Genomic DNA, 23,544 nt, shown 5'->3' on the forward strand with positions numbered 1-23,544 from the left:
GCCACGGTTCCTTCCAGCTGGAAACCAGGGCTAATAATGGATTGTTCCGAAACGGAAACTTGCATTGCAGGTCCACTTTTGAAACGAACAAAAAAAAAAGGGAAGGAATAAACCACGGAAGATCAACATTAGAAAAATCATGAACTCTTTTATTTCCACCTCGAAGAACATCAGCTCGCTTCTGCCTGGGAGGTCATTACAACATGGATTCTCCCAGAGACATCTTGCAAAAGTATCCTCTCTAGCCTTTTAAAACTCTATGGCCGGAAGCTTACGCAAGGACATCGACAGGGAGGGAGAGGGGGGGTCGCTGTTATCGGCGCGTGCGCACACCGCTGCAAGGAGTCCCGTCTGGGTAAGTTTTCGCTGTTGTCATCCAGAGAGGGTCTCGTTTCCCCCCCTCCTTTTGCGGAGGTGGAACTCGCCGGGTGGGGATGCTGAACAGGGTAAAGCGTAGGGGTGCGGGCGGGCTCACGTGGATAGGGGGGGAGTCCAGCCCATGGGGCGAATGAGGTGAGCCCAGTGAAATAAAAAGCCGTGCCTTTGTTTTCACTGTGCTTTGTCAGCGGTTCCTGCCGCAGCCTATACTTGTCATGCTGGATCAGAGCTAGATGTACCTGTTTGCGAAGCAACAGCCCAGCGTTGGCTGCTTTGAAGCCAGAGCTCCCCCTTGGTTGGGACGGAGGGGCGGGGAGAGGGATTAGCTTGTGGCAGCACCAAAAACCACAAAGAGTCTCATGGTACGTTTGAAGATTAATGGGTTTCTCGTAGCAGGAAACTTCTGTGTGGGAAAGAAGTGGTTGTCAATCAGTTGTAGTCCCAGGAGCCACAGCCAGCATGGCTAGTGGTCAGGGAGGCTAGGAGGCGAAGTTAAAAAAAATCTGCCAGACAAAAGATTAAGAATCATTAGAGTAGAGAAGCTCAGGTTGTTAGATGTGTGCAATGTTAGCTGGAGGAAAAAATGTTGAAACTGAGGCTGTCCTGCTTTGATTGCTTTATAAGAAGGCAGGATTCTCTGGAAAAAGTCAGTAACACTGGGAAAGGTGGAGGGCAGCAGGAAAAGAGGAAGACCAAATACAAGATAGATTAACTCCCTAAACGAAGCTATAGATTTGAGTCTGTAAGAGCTGAGCAGAGTTGTTAAAGACAGGACATTTTGGAGGTGCCTCATGCATAGGATCACCATAAGTCAGAGGTGACTTGATGGCACGTAACAACAACAGTGCTAGCCAACTGCAGCTACAGATTTTACAGAGGAGATCAATGTATGTAAATATCTTCCATCCAAAGTTGGATCTGTACATATAGTTGATGATGAAAAGTACTGTATACAGACCTAAGAAATTTTAGACTAGAGCAAGTGATGTTACCTTGCAAACGTGAAGCATCTACAGAAATTACGAGACAAGATACACAGCATAGTGGGCAAACTAGGAAAGCTGTACTAGTAAAATATGTAGAAAAACATCTTTTTGTATAAGCGTAAGTCCTATATATAAACAGCAATAGGTTACAGTTTCCAGACAGCAGCATATATTCTTAGATGAAAATAAATGTTTAGAGTTACACAATTTAAAAAAAACCCACTGTTTCTTCACTTGTCAGGTCAAACATGTTTAAAACTGTTTCGGGGAAATTATTTTTGGACTTCAACTCCCAGAATCCTCTAGCCAGCATGGGTGGTGGAGTGATTCACATTCTGGCAGCGGATTTACTGCTGTCCTAAAACAGGGGTCCCCAGTCCCCGGTCCGCAGCCTGGTGCCAGTCCATGGGCTTCCTGAAACTGGGCTGCGGAGACAGATCTCTGCCCCTCCCCACACGCACACATGGTGGGCAAGTTGTGCTTGTGGAGGGCTGTGTCGTGCTCACGGGTGGGCGTGTCGTGTGAGTGCGCGAGCGTGCGACACACCCATCTGCGAGCACGGCACACTCCTCCACAAGTGCAACATGCACCGCAAGCGTGACACCCCCACCGGTAAGTGCGGGGGTGCCCCAGCCCCCCCCGCGCACAGAGCGTGCACCCCCTCAACCAGTCCGCGGTCCCACAAAGGTTGGGGGCTGCAGTTCTAAAAGATGCTGCTCCATTCTGGTTCCACTTTCTGCTGCCTGTGGGCTCAATGGAGAGTTAGCTGCCCTTTTGGCTGTAGCTCTGATTGCTCCTCTGCTTCCTGCACCGCCTTTGTTTTTCCAGGTTTCAGGTTCTGGCCATGGAAGTCCCTGCTCCCGAGGGGGAGAAGCCCCCACTGTCTGCGGCGATGAGGGCGAAGATTGAGCGGAATCGACAGCGGGCCCTGATGCTGAGGCAGGCAAGGCTGGCGGCCAGGCCCTACCCGGCTACTGGGGAAGGTTGGCTTCGCTCTGCAGTCTAGCCCGCGGGGCTGCATGACACTCTCAAGGCCCAGGTCCTATGGGTGGGGTGTGTGTGTGTGCCTGCATGAGAGAGGAAGTAGTTGGGATAACTTTTAAGGTGTTCTGCTCTAGGTTTGGTTACAAAGATTCTGTAGTTGGAATCAGTTGTGCATGTGGCTGTTGGATGGAATTTGGGAAAGAAATGGATACATAATTATGGAAGAGTTGCAGCTTCTTTTTCAAATCATGTGACACTGGGTTTAATTGTTTATTTAATTTATTTATTAGATTTATACCCCGCACCATCTGTCAGCCAAGCCACTCTGGGCGGCTAACAACAACAAGACAACTCAATATTAAAACACAATGAGAATAAAATAATAGAAACATTCAACAGATACAGTAACTAGTAGGATAAATTGAAACAGATGGCTATAAAGATGGTAGGATGATGAAGGCATGGTGAAAAGGACGATAAAAGGGAAGCAGAGATATCAGCAACTTAATGCTCAGGGAAAGCCTGACAGAAGAGCCAAGTTTTTAATGTTCATTTAAACCCGTCCAACGTAGGCAGATTGTTCCATAGGCAGCGGCAGCGGGGGGGGGGGGGCGAATGACCGCCGAGAAGACCCAGGTTCTTGTTCTTTCCTTCTGGGCCCCCTTTGGGGTCAAGGTGCTCAACCTCCATGCCTGTGAAGAACGGGTATTACAGGCTGGGAGCAGGTATTCTGATAGGTACTGAGGTCCTAAACCGTTTAAGGCTTTGAATGCTATCATCATAACCGTGAAGTCAATGCAGAAACGAACCGGTAGCCAATGAAAGGTGGCCAGAATGGGGGAGATGTGCTGATGAATTGGGTTGCTCATGCCTTGAAGTCATCTGTGTTCCAAACTGTCATGGAATATTGCCTCCCTTTCACTATTCCCCACCCACTTGGTGGGAAATACAACAGAATCCCTGTCTCTCCGGGGAATCAGTTCCAACCCCACCCCCAATGGATGTTGAAAAATGGAGATTATAGCAAACACCATCCATAACATGGTCTCTGGCTCTCTCTAGAGGCCAATTCTGGTAACTTCATCATTAAAAATATATACTATATTTCCAGGATTTTTTAAATATTTTAAATATTTTCAGACCGTGGATAAGTGAATCAGCAGAAACTGATCCCATGGATATGTGGGTTCTACAGTTCATATCCATTTTAAAAGTACTATTCTTGTGTGATTAAGGGACAGAGGCCTCAGCTATCTTCCCAGGTACTTTTAGAAGCAGAAGGGTGAGGTGGGATGCGAAACTCATGGGATGATCTTAGACCTGTCCTTTCTTGGGCCAGCCTACCTCATAGGGTTGTTGCAAGGCTAAAGTACAAGGAGTCGAGGACAAGGCAAACCATGTGTGCCACGGCCTTCAGCTCATTGGAGGAAAAGCAAGTTAAATGAAGCTGGTTAATCAATATTTCTGAAGGAGACATTTTATTTTTGAAATGGGTCCTTCTTAAACTGTTGAATTCATTGAAATAAAAGGGAGCTGTGTGAGCATTACAAAATACAAATGCAAGAGTAGGCAGTACCTTTGTAGACCACAAAACTGGTCTATAAACATATACTGTAATTGTGTTTTTTTTAGTGGTCTATAAAGGTATCGCCTCCTCCTGCATTTGTATGTTGGATTCATGTTAACATTTTAGCAAGACGAGACATGAAATCTGATGTATTAAATATATTTTATTAAATAATTGCAGGTATTAAGAGCTACAGTATGTGTATCTGTGCACTTATATATGTAAACTCTTATTTGTCTCCCCTCCCCCCAGGCTGTTCTAAAATTAAAGCGCCTCCAAAAATAATAGATACAGGGGGAGGATTCTTTCTTGAAGAAGAGGAGGAAGAAGAACGCACGGCTGAGAAAATTGTGCACCCCCCTGGTAAATGGTGGTCATTTCTTAAGAAAATACGACTAATTACTTTCATTTAGTATACGGGTACAGAGTAAAAATGGTCTTTTAAAATAATACCCCCTCTAGTAGTGTAGAGAAATTATTGTGTAGCACTCTGTAATTTCAGTAGACACGATAGCCCTAACTTCCAAAGCTGGGTGTGTATGTTTAGGGTGTTGGTGGGGGCAGAGATTTAAAGATCCTACCTTAAAGCTGTGTTTGGCTCACCTTTTATGAGGGAGGTGTGCCTGTGAAGTCCAGAAAGCTGTGTGGTGCTCTTTGAGCTGACAGGTCTAGCCATCTGTGGAAATGATGCATGCGTGCGTTTATGTGCATGGACACCCACAGGCACAATTTCTAGGTGCCTCAGAAAAGCCATTTGTCATGCAGATCCCTGCTGGCACACATTGAACCTTTTTTTTGCTAAGTTGAGATGCCTGCCTTCTTCCCTGGAGGATGACCTTCCTCAGCTCTATATCCTTATTCAAGGGCCAATGAAAAACCTTTCGCATTTGAAATGCATGAGATTGATAGGTGCAAGATGGGTGTTAGGGCAGGAATTTTTTTTTAAAATCACCTACTTCATTGTGCAGTTAATAGCCCTCCTTATCACCCAGAGGTTAAAGATGCTGTCTCAAGAGTGATGGATTCAGGCATCTGGAAGTAGCAGAAGCAGTAGGGAGAAGCTAAGTCACCTGAGAGAAGGTAGTCCACCAAGAGGCAGGAAGAAATTAAACAAATTACAGGAGAAAAGCAAGACTTGTGCGTTACTTTCCTATGAAAACATTTCAAAGTGACTAGCGCTGGCTGGGGAAGTGTGGCGGTAAGGGGCTAAGGCTGGTGGCCTTTGTGGGTTTTGCTTCTTTTTCCTTCTCTCATTCTGCAGTTTTCACCATTTTTGAGGAAGGAGCCTTCCTGTATTTTACCACTATTTGTATATTCTTCCTAAATGCTTTTTTGAAGAAAAAAAATCCACTTTTAACAGTGTTTCTTTTGTTTGTCTTCTGATTTGCCCCAGGGTTGATAGAATCCTTCCCTGTCCCTGGTTTTTCTCACACTGCATTTTCACTTTCTGATTCTGTTGCCTGAAACCATCTGGCTAAATCTAACTGTTACTCCAACTGAAGGAGAGTCAGTGGGGTTTGTTAGAAGTCCCATTAAACGAAGTGGGCTGTGCTCTAGCTGGGATTTATCACCCTGGGTGACTGCATTTGAAAGCAGAGGGATGCGAGCAAACTCAGTTTTGACATCACAATCGCTTCCTTAGTAGCTTTGCTGTTATAACCCTGACCAAGTTGTATTAGGTTTCATCAGGAGATGGATAGAGACTTGAGTTGAGTATTTGAGTACGAGGACCCAGGAAAAGCAGAGGCAGGATCCAGAGGTCATTTTTTTCAGGGTATGCTTTGTTGGAATAAATGGAACCTGTTCAGGCATACTTTTTTGTAGTAGCTATTCACAGATGTTGGTAGACTGCAGTTCCCAACAGCTAAGCAAGGATGAGGGATCCTGCGAGCTGCTGGTCACCATCTGGAAGGCTACACATCTTTAACTGGAGCAGGACTGGAGTCAACAGGATAGCATCCTGTCGTTTGAGACCTAGTAGTTCAGTAGGTATTAATTTGAAAGTGAAAGCAGGGCGAATGTCTTTTTGCTGGGTTAAGTTGGGAGTCAAGTAAAGGATGAAATTAGCAGAGCGTACCCACAATTGTCTCCAAAAATTGTGGATGAGAAAATGATGCTGTCACATACAGCACTGATGGTACCTGTCTGTCATGGGTTTGGAGGGAAAGTTCCATCCTATGGGGAGTGGAAGGCGGGACATCAGGGGGAGGAGCTGTACTGTATATATATTTGGAGCTGGTGTGGAGAGTGAGGAGTTGGAGTCTGTGTGTCAGACTGGGTACAACTGTGTGTCAGTTAGTACATACCTGATAGGTTCAGGTGTCTATCTAGGTAGCCAGAACTGATAGGTTCAGGGTCTGTGCGTTACTTTAAAGTGTTCTGGGGGAACCAATCTGATGTATATATGAATTGGACTAAGCCACGTTACAGTATTCTATTTACCTGATCTTTTTATTTACCTTGTTTGTTATTTCAATAAACCTTGTTCTTTTGTTTATTAAAATCCATTCCTGTCTGTGTGACTCCTTATAGGGAATGGTTGGTGGCAGCATATTTATAGTGTGGCATACTCCAGTAGGTCTGGGGTTGTCACAGATGCAAATTGAACATTCTTGAACATTTTATAAAGCCAAGAATGCCATCTGTCTTGTTTGCATCTCTGTCTCAGTTCATTATTGACACTTTGTCATTTTGAATAGACCCAGCAGCTTAAATGGTTTCCTTGTGTTTTCACCTTGTGTCTTCACAGGGCCTGTATTAGAATTTGATTACCTTATTTGTGAAGAATGTGGTAAAGAGTTCATGGACTCCTACCTCATGACCCATTTTGATCTAGCAACCTGTGATAACTGCAGGTACTGTGTATAAATAAGAAAACACGTTCCCTCTTGGGCTGCTTTTAGGAAGCATATAAAGATACAGGTCTTTAATTCAGCCTTTTAAACTGTTTTCCTATTTCTTGGCTGTTTCATGATTCAAATTGTTTTCATGGCGTTTGCTCACCATCCTGAGCACCTTACGTGGAATTCATTGTGCTATTAGCAGCACAGTCTTATGCATGCTTGTTCCGAAAGTTGTCTGATCATGCCTACTGTTGCTTATGCGCTAGCAAGTGTGTTTAGGGTTGGAGTCCAGTTTGCTGGCCTCTGGCTGGATTGTGTCCAGTTATGTTTCTCCTTCAATGTGCTACCTGAAATGCAACAGTATGGAATTTTCTAACATAAATAATTCCAGTGTTCAAATAGTTTAGATTAGGAATCCTTCAGTCTCGAGAGACTATCGTCGCGTGCTCTAAACAGAGGACTTGAAACAGCGTCTAGTGTGGCTGAGAAGGCCAATTCGAGTGTGGCAATCCCTTCTACACTGAGGACAAATACAATCTGTCACCTGTCCAGCTCCCTGATTTTGCTGGTTTTGGGACTTCCTCTTTGCCTTGGCCTGCTGGACAAGGGTCTCTTCAAAATGGGAGAGGCCATGATGCACCGCCTGCCTCCAGGCTGAGCGCTCAGATGTCAAGTTTTCCCATCTGTTGAGGTCCATTCCTAAGGCCTTCTGATCTTGCTTGCAGATATCCTTGTATCGAAGCTGTGGTCTCCCTTGGGGCACTTTCCCTGCACTAATTCTCCATACAGGAGATCTTTTGGAATCCGACCATCAGCCATTCTCACAACATGCCCAAGCCAACGTAGATGTTGCTCTGTCAGTAATGTATACATGCTGAAAATTCCAGCTCGATCTAGGACTACTCTATTTGGAACTTTGTCCTGCCAGGTGATACCAAAAATGTGTCGGAGACAATGCATATGGAACATGTTCAGCCTCCTCTCCTGCTATGCACAAACGGTCCAAATAAGTGTTCAAACAAGATGGGGCTGATTTAGATCACTTAGTTTGCAACCTTATAGACACTTACCTGATAAGCTGCATAAGAGGCGGGATAGGGCTGGTGATGGAAGACATATACCAGAATATTAAATCAAATCACATATGCCAGGTTTATTTTTGTTTGGACTATATGATCTTGTTTTAGAGATGTTGAAGAGAAGCATAAACTCATAACAAGGACTGAAGCCAAGCAAGAGTATCTTCTGAAAGACTGTGATTTAGACAAGAGAGAACCAGTGCTCAGATTCATTTTGAAGAAAAACCCTCATAATCCACGCTGGGGTGACATGAAACTTTATTTAAAGCTACAGGTACAGAGTCTTCTTCAATCATTATCCTTCCTCTCATCTGTTTTTGACCAATCAACATCTTGCCTTTACTCTATTTAATATCCTTCAAAGAGCCAGGGTGTCATAGTGGATAGAGTGTCAGACTGCAATTCAGGAGATCCCAGTTCAAATCCCTATTTGGCCCTGAAAGTCACATGGCAATTTCAGCCAGTGGTACTGTCTCAGCCTGACCTGCCTCATAGGGTTGTTGTGAGGATAAAGTAGGGGAGGAGAGACATGGACTGGAGAAAAATTGGAACTAACAAACCAGCTGACAAAAGGGTGTTTGAATCATCTGAGTCTTCTGAGAATGGAATGCGGAGGAAATGATTATTTATTCTTCCCTTTTGCAGTGTCCAGAAGCCTCTGTATCTGCTCAAAAGAAAAAAAGCAGACCACTCAAAACAGTGTGAGAGATGATGTTAACAGAGGGACACCAGACACAACCACCTGCAATGTCTAATATCAGTCAGTCAAAGTTTATTGTATTAGCTAAAAGCTGTCACAATTGTTTAAAATACAGATATGGTCAAATAAAATCATGATATAATCAAAGACACATAAAATAATAAGAGACCCTTCATATCTGGGAATCTCCCCCACAATTGATTGGAATGGCTTTCAGAAAATTAGCTCGAATATTTCTGGCTGCTTTTGCGAATAGCGCTCGCTGTTCTATATGTAACATAAGGGTCACAGTCCAACAGTAACCTGACCACCTTTTATCTGAGGGCTTTCCTCCTGTAGAGCAGCCAAAATGTTACCCAGGAGCTTTTCTCAGGGGTTCTGATATAGCTGACATTAGAGTAAGTAATGAAGAACATCCTCTATTAGATGTTTAGGGACACTCATATACCTGCCATCTAAGACAATGGTTGGCATGGTTTGGAAGCGGAGTTTTGTGAATGCAATTCTCAAGGAGGCAAAAGTAAGTGTATGTACTAGTAGGTATTGCGCCATTGAGTGGTTTGTTTTCAGCAGATGGTATCACTGAGAGGAATTTGAAGAGTGAATTAAGGCCAGGTTCTGGTCATTATCCAGTTTATAGAGCCAGTCTCAACATTCTTTTAACCCCAGAAAAAATGAAAATATCTGTGGAGAGGGATTTAGATTTTAGTAGGCTTTGAACTAAAGTTGCCCAGCCACCACTCTTCCATTGCTCTATCATACAACGTTTGGGTAGGCAGTGGTCGGGCATGTCCATCACCCTCTTATAGTAAGAGAGTATAGCTAGAGTTGCCCTGGCTTTGATGGATACCATGCCTGTCTCTGTTCTAAGATAAGCTGCTGGAGTCCCCTGGGGTGCCACGAGGATGTGCCTCAGAAATTTATTCTGTCCTACTTCAAGATGGTGTAGGTTGTTCTGATTCATACTCCAGATCTTAATTCCATAAAGCATTTGGGAGACGACCCTCCCTGAAAATACTTTTAAAGCTGGGGTTACTAGTTTGCCACCTTTAGAATGAACAAATTTGACCAGAGCATGGCTAGATTTCTGAACTGATATTTTCATGCTCTGTATCTGGGATTTCCAGCAGTTTTTCTCATCGGAATGCACTCCCAGGTATTTGAAGGTCTGGACTTGATCTATTTTGTTTTCGCCTATAGTCCAGCTAAACTTGGGGGGATGCTTTCCAAAAATCACTTCAGATTTTGTGTAATTTATTTTTAGTTGCTCTAGGTGGCTAAACTCTTGGAGCTTATTTAAGCTTCGTTTCAGTCCCTTTTTGTTCATGGATAATAGAACAATGACATCAGCATATATGATACTTGCAATCTTATAGTTCCCAATTGAGGGGGGGAAATGGTCTGGATGATTTAAAGCGGTTACAATATTATTAATATAAAAGTTAAAAAGTAGGGGTGCGAGTAAGCATCCTTGTTTTACCCCTTTGTTAGTGTAATTTTTCTCTGTCAGCCTTCCATCTCTGCTAATCCTTACCCTCAACGTTGTATTGGAGTATAGTATTAGAGTTAGGAGTCTCTTATCGATGTTGGTCTCTGTGAGCTTATCCCACAGGCGGTTTCTAGTGAGTGTGTCAAATGCAGAGGAGGAGTCAACAAAAGCCATGAAGAGTCATTTGAATGGTCTGGTGGTATATTTGCACACAAGATGATGTAGCACGTAGATTTAATCTACTGTGCTATGTCCCTTCCTAAATCCTGCCTGTTCCTGGTGAAGGATATTATTTTCCCCCATCCATTTAGTCAGCTTCTGGGAAAGAAGGCGGGTATAAAGCTTGGAGCTGATATCCAGTAAGCTGATTGGGTGGTAATTCTGGGGGATGGATTTATCGCCTTTTTTGTAAATTGGGAAAATTATGCTCTGCCTCCACCTATCGGGAAAAATTCCTGTAGCATTAATGTGAGAGAAGAGCTGTGCTAGGACTGGGGCGCACCATTCCTGGTTGTTCTTATAGACCTCTGGAGGGATCATGTCCTCTCCAGGTGCTTTATCTGTTGCTAGGGCATCAATAAGTTTATACACTTCCTGTTCTGAAATGGGGGGCCATTCGGGTGTAGAGTTTAGTGGAGTCTGGGGGGTTCTCACTTTTTGTGGCCCAGTGTCTGCATCACTATTGGAAATAGTTTGAAAGTACAGTGGTGCCTCGCTTAATGATGTTAATTCGTTCCAGCGAAATCGCTGTAGAGTGAAAACATCGTAAAACGAAAATAAAAAACCCATTGAAATGCATTAAAACCCGGTTAATGTGTTCCAGTGGGCTAAAAACTCACCATCCAGCGAAGATCCTCCATACGGCGGCCATTTTCGGTGCTGGTCTAGCAAGGAATCCGTCCTAGAAAACAGCAGGGGGGAATTTTCTTCAGCCAGTGACCATTTTGGAACCCGACGATCAGCTGTTCGCTGATCATCGTAATGCGAAAAATCGGTTTCCGAAGCAGGGAACTGATCATCACACAGCGGATTTTGCCCATAGGAAGCATCGTTTTGCAATCACTTTTGCGATCGCAAAAAAGGCATCGTTAAGCGGATTCGTCATTATACGGGGCAATCGTAAAGCGAGGCACAACTGTAGTGGCACCAGGCATTTGCCATGATGCAGACAATGTTTAACGTGGTGTAATATGCACTCAAGCAGAACAATTTACTCTTGCACATATCTGAAAAAATTCAGTTTGAGATTTCTCCATTGCCTGTTTATCAAAATTGTTTATTTATCCTGAAAAGGAAAAAAAAAGGAACAAGCCAGTGAGCTCAAGTCAGTTCTGACAGGGGTTTCTTGTATACCAACTTCTTTCTGTCTTTGTAGTACAATAATATTGCAAACAGCACATGAATGAGTTTGCATAATGAACTGAGAGACCCTTTTTGTTTATATGTGTTTTGTGGGCAACTGAAATTTGTTTGTCATTTTCTACAGATAATCAAACGTTCTCTTGAAATTTGGGGTAGTGAAGAAGCATTAGAAGAAGCTAAGGAAAGCCGCCAGGACAACAGAGAGAAGCTGAAACAGAAAAAGTTTGATAGAAAAGTTAAAGGTGTGCACTAAGTCATTCTTTTTATAGTCCCCTCTTCACATCTAGCAGTGAAACGTTTGAACATACTGCCATAAAGCTGGTTTAGGTCTCTGGAGCCAGAGATTGCGATTTTGATTCCCCCCCCCCCCCCAATGCCTCCTTGACAGGAGCTGGATTTGATGATCCATAGGGTCCTTCCCTTCCAGTTCTGCAGTTCTAAGATGATGATGATGCACAGTCCCAGGATTCCCCCTAAAGAAGGGAATGGTAAACCACTTCTCTGTATTCTCTACCTAGAAAACCCAGGAAAGGGTCATCATGTCAAAATTGATGATGATGACGACGACAATGACAGTGTCTATAATCTAACACTGTCAGCTGATTAACAGTTTTCAGATCTGCAGGTTGTCCATGTTAATTTTTATTAGTGGGATTTATAGATTAATGTCTGGGTATCTGTACTCACATCTGTCTGTTTTAAGTGTATGTATACACATGAACTTCAGCTGACTTTTAGAACATGTTATATAAAATTTAAATATGAAACATAATGCATTAATTGGATCACTAATAAGCTATGGACAAGATGAGTTTTTGGGTTCCGAGAAAACTTTTAATCATGCAAAGGAATGTTAACTTGGAAATAAGAGAGGAATCAAATAGTTTAATACCTGGTCAAGAAGCTATGCCCATTATTCTCAAATGCATATTGCTAGGGAAGGAAAATGGAGGTTGCATTTTGTGACAGATGTGTTAAGGTGCCCTTCTACAAATGCAAGAGCGGGTTATATTTTTATTAGATGACTAAAAAAAAATCACAGTTTTCAATATTAGTCCATCTCCTTGCAGCTTGTGTTGGAACTCACCTTAAGAAGCAGATTTGGCACACACACACACACACACACACACACACACATATATATATATATATATATATATATATATATATATATATATATATATATATATATATATATATATATATATATATATATATATATATATATATATATATATATATATATATATGACCTGTTCTCAGGTAATGTAAGGATTATTTACGTGCTGAGCAGAATCCTGTTGTAATATAAATTTTCATTGTTGTACACATACTGGGCCATTCTGCCACTGCAACAAAGACTGCATAAGTCAATTGAGCACTCAGTTATGTCGCTCCTGTTTTGACCAAATATGCAATGCACTGGCAGAAATGCTATAGCACTTTTGCCTTGGACACTGTTGAAAGTCTCCTTGGAGATGTTCTTCCTCTTGCATGCTACCTAAGTTTGGTGTTCCCAGTGCAATGGTTTCGTAGTAGAGAACAGCAGGTACTTTGTAACATTGTTTAACAAAGTTATGCTGCTTCATTGCATCAGTTAAGGATTCAGAATTTGGTACCAAGGTATATTCCTGAAACAGTAGACCAGGAGTGGGTGAAGGGTAGCCCTTCAAATTTTGCTGGACTTCAGTTCCCAGTGTTCCTCATCATTGGCTGTATTGGCTAGAGCTGTTAGGAACTGCTTACCCTCCCTACAGTAGACCCACTTTTCATACACTTAAGGCCCTCTCCAGAGCAGTTCTTGGAGTTAATCTATATATTTTTACTTTCTACCTGTACTAGAACTTCGGCGAGCTGTAAGGAGCAGCACATGGAAAAAAGATACAAGCGTCCATCAGCATGAATATGGAGCTGAAGAAATTATAGATGATGACCTTTACAAAAAGACCTGTACCACATGTGGTCATGAACTAACATATGAAAAAATGTAATGTTTTTGCTTTTACATTCTTTGTGTCTTTTTGAATATTAATTTTTGTATTCTCTAAAATAAACTGTACTACTTGTGCTACACTGCTTTGCACTCACAGTATAATCATTGTCCACACATGAAATGCTGTTTCCATTTTACAGCAGAGAGGCTACATTGTAAAGACTATTGAATAATGAAATCCATGTATAGGTGCTTGTAGCCTTAACAGAAGTTACTCAGAACTGCCTAAGATAGTTCATAGGTAGCAGTTGTATTTTTTTTTAAAAAACCATGGAGTCATGGATGAATGTTGTGTGTATTTGGAAGGATGAAGACATCTGTGTTCAACTCTATAAACACTTTACATTGTTACAATTGAATCCAGCTTTCCGTCTTGCTCTACTAGTATAAACCTAGATGCATGTGAAGTTATACCCTGTATTCAAGTTAATAGAGCCTTTGTATTTGCATATATTTATGTATATGTGAGAGAGGCATAACAGCCAACCTGTGGGATTACACGATACTACAGTTATGTGTCATGAGGTTTTAATATGTATGCAGTAAAGGTTAAGTTTTAGATATAATCTGAAATATATTCCATAGCCATGGCTGCATGCATTTCTAGGCAATCCAGAGCCTTTATTTAAGAAGTCACTTACCTTTAGTTAAAGCACATAAGTTAACCAGGTGTACTAATGCTAAAACAAAGCCTTGTGGGGAATATAGTGATAATTGTGTTCTGGATAAGCATCCAGATATAGAGCAATTGCTTTAAACACCAGCAAGCAGAGAAAAATGTTTCTTACATATTGCATAGAGGAAAGTACTTGGACTACAAATTTTGATGCATCATTGCTTACAATAGGTGAAAAAAGTGTTATTGTAATTAGGAAAAAGAAACAAGGTAGCAGGAGCAATGCTTCAATAATTAAATCATCTAGCAGTCACAGCATACAATCAGATCATGTGAGATATATAAGAAATAGGACAGACTAGAGATGAAAGGTTACAGACCAGTTTATCCCTAATGCTAAACCAGGATTTAAGTATGTCTTCGAGTGGAACATCAGTTATGCTCTCTCACCTTTGTAGATTTCCTGGATAGTTTCTGATAAGGTGGAGTTGGTGGGTTGTTCAATACAAACACTAGCTAATTGACAATAAGCCAACAAACCTTGTACTGATTTACAAAGCCTGATTTGTATAAAATGGCAGGCCAGAAATCACCAAAGAGGTAGGCAACACTGGGCACTTAGGTTTCTTCGAGCATGGAATGAAAGAAATCCAACAATAAGTTAATTCCACCTCCCTGGTTTCCAAGGAAAAGGAGAGAGCATACTATATTTATGTGAGATTTTTGTGCCCTTGGTCTCTACCCATGGTCGGGGAGGGTAATGGCTTAGATTGTAATACAGTAAGTCTCAGCAAGCCCAGCAGATAGACTGGAGAGAATAGCTACCCTATATGCATCAATCAAGTTGGGTATGGATAAAGCTTGTTTTAGACAGTAGGTTCAACTTGTGTTCTTATGTGTCAACTGTCTCCGATTAGTGTGCAGTTTGGATGCTTCCATCACATCAAACACCGCAGAAAGACTGAATGGGAAATCCCTGTTGGTGCTTGCAAGTGTAGTGTAAGGAGGGCACTGGTATGATGGTGACCCTAATCTAACCTATATTATGTGATGTGTGTGCCCAAGTCTTTTCCACTCAAGTTATTAGGACTTATGGACATTCTCCCATTGGGAATTACATAATAATAGCAGCAATCAGGAAGGAACACTCAAGATCATAACTATTACACCAGATGTCACCACAATGCCTTGTGGTAAGATATACTCTGATTTTCAGTTGCTCAAATGTAATGCATTTAACCATTCCATTCCTTGAGATCCTTTTTGTTGGAGAGAATCTTCAGTCTTCTCTGTTCTTAAACTGAATTTGTGAAACATCATGGTTTAAGTGCTTTAAAGTAACCTAGCCCTGATCAAGAGAACAAATTAAACTACCAAGTATCTGTTTACAACCATAGCACAGATCTGTTGCCAGAAGAGGATGATTGTTTCTTCTTTAACAGCACCTTCACAAAAGTCTCAAACCATCAAAAGAAAATGTAGATCTATCACATTATATGGAACTGCTAAAGTATTTTTCTGACATGAATGGAAAATGTTTGCTCTCATACCAACTTTGCCTGCTCTTTAAATTTCTTTATGGCAGATCTGATGGAATCCAAGTATGATACTTTCACTGAATTATATGTTTAATACATATCACAAAGAATTACTCTTCAGAATAATTACAAAATCCAAATTCCTCTTTACTCAGTGCACCCTAGTCTGCGGGAAGGAAACTGGTATCTCAAAATGACTATAATTGACAAATAGGCCCTGTAGTGACTTTGGATGCAAAAACAAGATTTTGCCGAGATACTTGTAAAGCCAGTTCCAAATAAATACCTGATCCTGATCTGTGTGAATATTTAGGAAGATGTGCAATAGTTGATTTATCTTCTTTCTTGGACCATTTCTTCCTCTTGTTAAGGTATGCTAAAGATGGAAGAAGCTACTGCCTAGGCTAGTTCTTGATCAGTTTTTCATTTCTTGGTTACATTTTCTAAAGACTGAGCAGGGGACCCCTCACAGTGTGACCCCCTCCCCAACTCTAATGAGTACGTAATCCCCTACCCCATTTAACATTTACCTTGCCCATGAAGTTTTAAGTAACCTTAGAAAGGCTTATGCAAAAAAAACCCTCCCTCAAACCTTACTGAATACAGTGGGGTCTTGACTTGAGAACTTAATCCGTATTGGAAGGCGGTTCTCAAGTCAAAAAGTTCTCAGGTCAAATCTGCATTTCCCATAGGAATGCATTGAAAACCATTTGATCCGTATCTGCTCTTTTCCGTCCATAGAAACTAATGGGAAGCTGCTATTCTGCCTTCAACCACTAGAGGGGGATATTTTGTTTCTTTTTTTCTTAGGTCAAGAAAGGTTCAGGGAAGGCAGGGAAAATACAGTCCAGGCAGTACAGTACCAGGCAGTCTGAAGATTGTCTCCCAATCCACTCTCTAAACGCTGGGAGGAGTGAGGAAGCAGACAGGCACCCTTTTCACTGGCCAACAATTAACTGAAAGTTCAAATTTTGCATTTTCCCTGCCTCCCACGTGGTTTTTTTCCCCAGTTCTTAACTCAAATCTAAGTATGTAAGTCAAGTCAATATTTTCCTATGAGAGTGGTTCTTAAGTCAAAATGTTCTTAACTCAAGCCGTTCTTAAGTCAAGACCCCACTGTACGTATTAAGGACACAGCAGCTGTCAGATATGTATAGTGACTTCTTATCGAGTATTTTTGCATTGGAAATACTTTTACCTACTCTCAGAGAAGCACACAAGAAATTTTTTAAAAAACACCGAGAGTGATCAGATGAGCATATAGTATGTTATTTGGTTTCCTTTTGGTGTCATTCGGTTTGCCTTATTTTCTGATGAACACATATCAAATGAGAGTGATCCATCCTACCCTTTCTGCAATCTGTTCTGTTCCTTTTTGGCACAGCCCTAGGCTACAGGTTATTTGTTGTGATATGGAGCACTGTTGATTATCCTGTTCTGCAGTCTTTGTGGTTGCTTAATCCACTCCCAAATACAGCATCGTCTTTGTGTGCAGTGTGACAGCAAAAAGGGCAGTGGAGAAATCCACTTCTTTATTTTTCTCTTCTCATATTATTCTAAGCAATGCAGTGCTACTTCAGATATAATGGAGCATCCAGGCTATGCTGATGTATAGATTAGGTATCCTTCAGTCTTGAGAGACTATGATAATGTGCTCTGTCTGGAGGACTTGGAACAGCTTCTAGTGAGAAGGCCAATTTAAGAGTGACAATCCCTTCCACACTGAGGACAAATACAATCTGTCCCCTGTCCAGCTTTCTGATTTTGCTGGTTTTGGGACTGCCTCTTTGCCCTGGCCTGCTGGACAAGTATCTCTTCAAAATGGAAGATGCCATGATGCACCGTCTGCCTCCAGGCTAAACGCTCAGATGTCAAGGTTTCCCATCTGTTGAGGTCCATTCCTAAGGCTGTCAGATCCTGCTTGCAGATATCCTTGTATTGCAGCTGTAGTCTCCCTCTGGGGGACTTTCCCTGCACTAATTCTCCATACAGGAGACCTTTTGGAATCCGACCCTCAGCCATTCTCACGACATGCCCGAGCCAACGTAGACGTCACTGTTTCAGTAATGTATACATAGCTATGCCACTTCCTAAATTAAACAACTTTAAAAAGAGGAGAATGTCTGCAGAATGACAGCCATGACAAAAGGTGAGGAAAGGGCAGGGGCATAAATAATCAAAGGAGGGAGAAACTTGAGCAATCTGAAGTGCTAGCTGGATCCTTCTCATAGAAAAAGAAACATCTTCCATGTGAATGACAGGTATGCTGAAATGCGAAAGATCACACTAAAGATCTTTCAAACATGACCCAAATCACTCCAAATTCTCCCATCTAGTCTCACCCACAATTTGATTGTATTTTAAGCCTTATTTAAAATAACCATGAAAATTAATTTTGGTAACAAACATATACAGCGGGGTCTCGACTTACGAACTTAATCCGTATTGGAAGGCAGTTCTCAGGTCGAAAAGTTCTTAAGTCGAATCTGCATTTCCCATAGGAATGCATTGAAAACCATTTAATCCGTATCTGCTCTTTTCGTCCATAGAAACTAATGGGAAGCTGCTATTCCGCCTTCTGCCACTAGAGGGGGATACATTTTTTCTTTTTTTCTTTTAACCTAAGATGACTTAGCTTTTTAAAAAAGGAAAAAAAGAGTTCGTAACTCGAATCTAAGTTCGTAAGTCGAGTCCATATATTCCTATGAGAGCAGTTCGTAAGTCGAAACGTTCGTATGTCGAGCCGTTCGTAAGTCGAGACCCCACTGTACTCTAGGTTATTCCTTAGGCTTGACCTTTTATTTCATGTTTCACGTGTTGTCCTTTACGTGTCTGTTCCCTGAAGAATCTGATGTCACCCTATGGAAAGCTCTTGGTCTTAAGAACAGCTTCACATTGTTTTAATGAGGGAATCCATTCTTACAGAATAGCCAAGAAAGGTTACCAATTCTATTATTTCCTATTTATTTTTATACAAACGGGGTGGGTGGAGGACACAAAACAAATCCTATGACAAAGTCAACATTCAAACCATTTCAAAATTAGGAGTCCACACATTATTCCATCCCAATCACCTAGCAGTCATAACTATAGTAAGGCCTCTACTGCCAAGAAAAATTGCCCCATTTGAATATTGTGTAGCTTATCTAGGAAAGCACAGTAGGTTGATTTTCAAATTAAAAGCTTCTTTTTTCTCCTCCCTTGTCAAATTTCCCAATTTTTTTGTTTAAAAAAAGATGAAGTCATTTAAGTCCTATATAAAAGAGTCGCTCAGGCCTGCAGTGCACAGAACTGCTGAAACACAGCCAGTATGTGATGATCCAATTCTGCTGTGAACAGAAGATTCTCCAAGGTCCCCATGTACTGATGGATGATCTGATGATGCTGTAGAGAGAAGGAAGTGGATCGGTTACTGTTATCAATCATGACAGGAAAGAAAGCCCACATCTTGCTCTATACTGCTATCTCTGCTTTCCTTTGCATTCTGTAGCTTGGAAAGAACCAGAATTGTTTACTTGTACAGATAGATACAAATTTAGGGACTGTATAGCTTTATTTCTGAAGGGCAGTGACATGAAGCAATAAATAGATTTAAGATAAGCAAGTTTTGTTTTTGTACCATATGAATCAGTGGGGGTGCAACTATTTGCCACAGAATTGGACTTTGAAGCAGTTTTAATAGACACATTCCAAACATGGGCACCAGAACCATCTACATTACTCTCTCTGGTCACCTCCCATCTAACTTTAGACATCAAAGGCACCGGGAAGAATTCATCAAATGATAAATCAAATCAATGGTTTGTGCAGGCTCTGGCAGCAGAAAGCAGGCCTTGCAGAAAGCAGGTCCTAAGCTTTATCAGTACTCTGAACTGTGTCCACAAACAGACCAGCAGCAAATGAAACTATTTCAGCACTGACAAAATATATTCTCACAGAGTGGTTTAAATGAGCAATAATCCAGTCTAGAGGATAACTGTGGCCAGGCTATGTTTGCCTAGGAGGGTGCAGCTAGCATACCAGCCTTTAGTTAGTAAAAGGCACCATGGCGCATGGATGCTAAATCAGATAGACACTGAACTATGCTTTAAAGTACACTGAACAAGCTGCAGATGAAAGGGACCATGGTAGTCTGAGTGAGGCACTTGTGGGTTTCTCTCCAGTATCATGTATTAGACACATCAATATACTCTTCTTTTCAGTGAGCATCCACAAATTCTAGAATTCTGCTAGTTAGTCACACTGGTGTAAATGCACTGGTATAAATTAAAATGGCAAACTGCTGCTAGTTAACAAGTTGCTGCTTGAACACTTCATTGTCCACCACTTGTACAAGGTGATGTGTGACGAGGGATACAAGTGGCAACCTGTTAGTGGCAATACACTGCTGAGAGCCACTGCACTTATGTCAATATAACTTATCAATAGCACTCTAGCTCAAATTTCAAAGATCAGTATATTTCTTAAACAGTCTATCACTGCTGCAATTTGAGATTACAGCTCACATTATATGGACTGACAACTACAACATTTAACTCAAATTAATACAGTGGCACCTCGCTTAGCAATCGCTCCGCACAATGAAGAAATCACTTAGCGACGGGGTTTAAGTGATCGCAAAAGCGATCGCTTAGCGATGTTCCCTATGGGGAAAATTCGCTTTTCAATGATCGCGGGGAAGCGATTATCGCAAAGCCCCCATTTTCAGCCAGCTGATTGGCGGTTTCAAAATGGCCACTGGAAAAACAAAATGGCACCGAAAATGGCCGCCCCTACGGAGGATTTTCGCTTAAGGTTAGTTTTTAAGCCCATAGGAACACATTAATGGTGTTTTAATGCGTTTCTATGGGCTTTTAAAATCCGTTTAGCGATGAAATTGCTTAGCAACATTTTTTCTTGCACGGATTAACGTCGCTAAGCAAGGCACCAACTGTACTTTTTAATATTAATTGTGGGCAAGCAAAGAAAATGAGTAATTCTCCACTTTCTAGTGACCACATGAATTTTAATAAGTAGGAGGCACACCTGTAAGAAGATCTGCTGCAGCCTCTCTATACAGTTCTTGTACCAAGGTGTAATTACATCAATCCCTCCAGTTTCACATCGGACTAGATGCTCTGTTAGAATCATAATGAAACGCTGGAAAGATAGCACATGTTGAAATTACTAGTCTAGCAACATTTCTCAAGTATAAGAAAGTCAGGCAATACAACATCTGTATTAAAAAGAAATAAGCATTTAAGCACATCTAAGAAACAGCACTGAGGACAGTGTAATTTATTACAGGACAGGAGGTTGAATGAATATTGATCTTACTGTGATATTTAGACTTCTTGTTCCCACATGCACAGAACTTCTACTTTACATATAGTTATAGCTTATATGCATTAAATATTTATTTATTTATTAAATTTATACCCTGCCCCTCTAGACCATGTCTACTCGGGGCGGCTTACAACATAAAATAAATCAATATAAAATAAATATAAATATAACCTAAAAATTGAAAACCATACTCTAGTGATTTGCTATTAGAGATTTCAGCCTCCCTCACTATGTCACCAATCTTCTATTCCCTCTTTCTGCAACTGCTCACTGCATATTTTTGCTCTTACCTGGAATATTACAAGAAAGAGGTTTTTCTGTTCACTCTGAGCTGATTCAACTTTTTCCTGCAGGCGTTCTATCTGCTCTTCCAGAGGACCATCTTCCCTGTCAATACTACGGTCATCATCGCCGTCGTCATCATCACTGTCTCGCTGGAAAAAGTCATAATTTAGGGAATCCCAAGTGCCCAGAGACCAAAAAAGGCACTGCATATTTAATACCCTCAATATTTTATGCAAAGCCATTTCTAGCTCTTCCAGAATGTCTCTCTGCAGAATTCATCCAAGTTTTTTTGAGAGGATTCGTGAGGTGTTCTTAGTTTTACAAGAGACCTGATCTACCTCAACACTAAATGCTTGCATGTGGCACCCTGAAGCTAATTAGCATAACCCTTTCAGCACATATCCTTCTGTTTACTTTTAAAAGCCCACACAAAACAAAATCAAAACAAAAACAATAAACGGCACTGCTGCACATTTCTCCAAAGAATGCCCAATAGTACATAACACAGTTCTACAGTTGCAGTGACGTCAGCCTGACTAAGCAGCTGACCTGAGAACCATTTGTAAGGTGTCCTCAGCTTTTTCAATGAAAAGCTGGGGATATTTTATTTTATTTTATTTAACTTATATGCTGCCCACTCTACCCAAAGGTCTCTGGGCGGCTTACAACAATGAAAATTCAATTAAAATATAGTAAAATTTAAAATGATTAAAATACAATTAAGATAGATATGTGTAGTTCACCACAGAGTTCATTTAATGAGAGCCATTTTGGCTTCTACGTTTGTCTGATATATGCTCATAATGAGCATCTGAAATTCATGACCACAAAAGGTAATGACGGCGTGAAGGACAGATGGCTAGTGTGCCGTCCTCAGCAGATGACAGAAAGGAGGGGACATCTGAGTGTGTAGAGGGAGAAATCATAAAAACAGAGGGGGATGAAATTAAGGGGGAGAAAGCCATAGAGATATGCTTGACGGAGGAGAAGGAGGGAGCAAAAGGGGAGGAGCAAGATTTGATATTACGGGAGGAGGTTATAAAAGGAGGGGGAGAAGAGTGGGAATTTAGAACACAAGTGGGCAAGAAAGATAAGAGCAGGAGAGATAGCGCGGTACAGACAGACAAGATAGAAGAACAAGCTAATAAGGTCTGTGACTTGCTAAGGGATTTCCCAAATCTCAAGACGGGTGGAGGATTGCTCCCTGGCCCCTCTTCTCCCCAGAGTGGAGAGAGGGTTGACAAGCCCCTAGAATGGACGGTTGTGGTTTTTCCCCGAAACCAAGGCGGAGGGAGGAAAGTGATTTGTCCCGGTCCTATATGCAATATCCCATCCCCAGAGGGGGATTGGGTGAGGCCATCCGTGCTGTGGGATGGTGTGTGCAGTGAGGAGTACCCCGAGGCAGCAGATGACAGACCGAGCGCGCTTTGGTCCAGCCCCGATGTGAGAGGAGTCTTGGCATCAGAGCCGAAGTTGTTGAGTTATGGACTGATACCTGAGTTGAGTAGTTTTGATCCTTTTAGTAATGTTAATCAAGAAACAGAAGAGAATAAAACTAAGTTTGTTGAACAGTTGAAATTGCCTCCGTCTCTCATTCCTGCCAAAATGAAGGAGCCATCACCAATTTCTGAAGAACCCAATCACAGATGGCCACAAGATAATTTTTTTTTAAAAAAAGAAATGAACATTCTTATTGCTGGTGAAATGCAGCTTCAAGGAACATTTCTTTCAACAGTCATGGAAAAAATGTACCTACACGTTTGTGCTGTTTGGCTAATCTTGCTTTGGCCTCTTCTAGCTCCTTCTGGATCATCACCACATGCTTGTTCATCTTACGAATTGTTGAGTGCAAGATTTCCCAAATATAAAATCTGACAAAGAAACAACACATATACTCTTATTCATGCAAAGTCACTTTGCTTGTATAAGCTATGAGGCTAACAAACATTCAATGCACCCACACACTCTTGTGAAGCTGGTTATAAACTGTAAGAAACAGGATGCTCAGGGCAAGGTATAAGCACTTTGCACTATCACTGAATTTGTTTTACAGTTCTGTTTAATAATTGATTTTCTATCCATCCATCCGTCTAGTCTGTCTGTCTGTCTAAAGTTACCAATAAACCTGAATGTTTTTCAGCTGAGTTTCTAGGCACATGTACATTATTAGCTGTTTCTGAAATAAATTATTATTTTTAAGGAAAAGCAACAACAGACCTTTTTCAGTTCACTGAAAATATATTCCCAGTAAGATGCTATTAAAGATGGGAATAGATGACAGAAGACAGACACTCTTTCCAGAGCTTCTCATTGAGGTTGTTGTTAATACAGTGAAGTTCTACCACAGATAGCTACCAATTATAAGTAACTTAATGTCCAGATTTCAGTGGTGATCAGGA

At 41.4% G+C, this 23,544-nt stretch overlaps 2 protein-coding genes across 5 annotated transcripts in view; one reads left to right on the forward strand and one right to left on the reverse strand.

Annotated features, from left to right (window-relative positions):
* The first annotated feature begins 214 nt into the window (after nucleotides 1-214).
* Nucleotides 215-13,461, forward strand: XPA (XPA, DNA damage recognition and repair factor). Of its 4 annotated transcripts, none has more exons than XM_020791372.3 (7): nucleotides 215-355; nucleotides 2,193-2,347; nucleotides 4,168-4,278; nucleotides 6,665-6,770; nucleotides 7,946-8,111; nucleotides 11,513-11,630; nucleotides 13,231-13,461. In XM_020791372.3, the coding sequence occupies exons 2-7, from the start codon at nucleotides 2,209-2,211 to the stop codon at nucleotides 13,377-13,379; spliced, it is 789 nt and encodes a 262-aa protein (XP_020647031.1). In that variant the 5' UTR covers nucleotides 215-355; nucleotides 2,193-2,208; the 3' UTR covers nucleotides 13,380-13,461. The 4 variants fall into 4 exon arrangements, with proteins under 4 accessions (XP_020647031.1, XP_020647030.1, XP_020647028.1 ...); XM_020791371.3 differs by lacking the exon at nucleotides 215-355 and adding an exon at nucleotides 426-446; XM_020791369.3 differs by lacking the exon at nucleotides 215-355 and adding an exon at nucleotides 494-513.
* Nucleotides 13,462-18,482: 5,021 nt separating this feature from the next.
* The window catches only part of NCBP1 (nuclear cap binding protein subunit 1), a 45,784-nt gene continuing 40,722 nt past the window's right edge, over nucleotides 18,483-23,544 (reverse strand). Inside the window, exons 20-23 of the mRNA XM_020791326.3 lie at nucleotides 22,902-23,016; nucleotides 21,151-21,294; nucleotides 20,561-20,674; nucleotides 18,483-18,919 (exon numbers count right to left, since the gene is read on the reverse strand). Coding sequence (XP_020646985.3) covers nucleotides 18,806-18,919; nucleotides 20,561-20,674; nucleotides 21,151-21,294; nucleotides 22,902-23,016 — 487 coding nt within the window. The 3' untranslated portion in view covers nucleotides 18,483-18,805. The remainder of the gene's footprint in view (nucleotides 18,920-20,560; nucleotides 20,675-21,150; nucleotides 21,295-22,901; nucleotides 23,017-23,544) is intronic.

Source organism: Pogona vitticeps, chromosome 2 (assembly GCF_051106095.1).
Source record: "Pogona vitticeps strain Pit_001003342236 chromosome 2, PviZW2.1, whole genome shotgun sequence".
In the NCBI taxonomy this organism is placed as follows: Eukaryota; Metazoa; Chordata; class Lepidosauria; order Squamata; family Agamidae; genus Pogona; species Pogona vitticeps.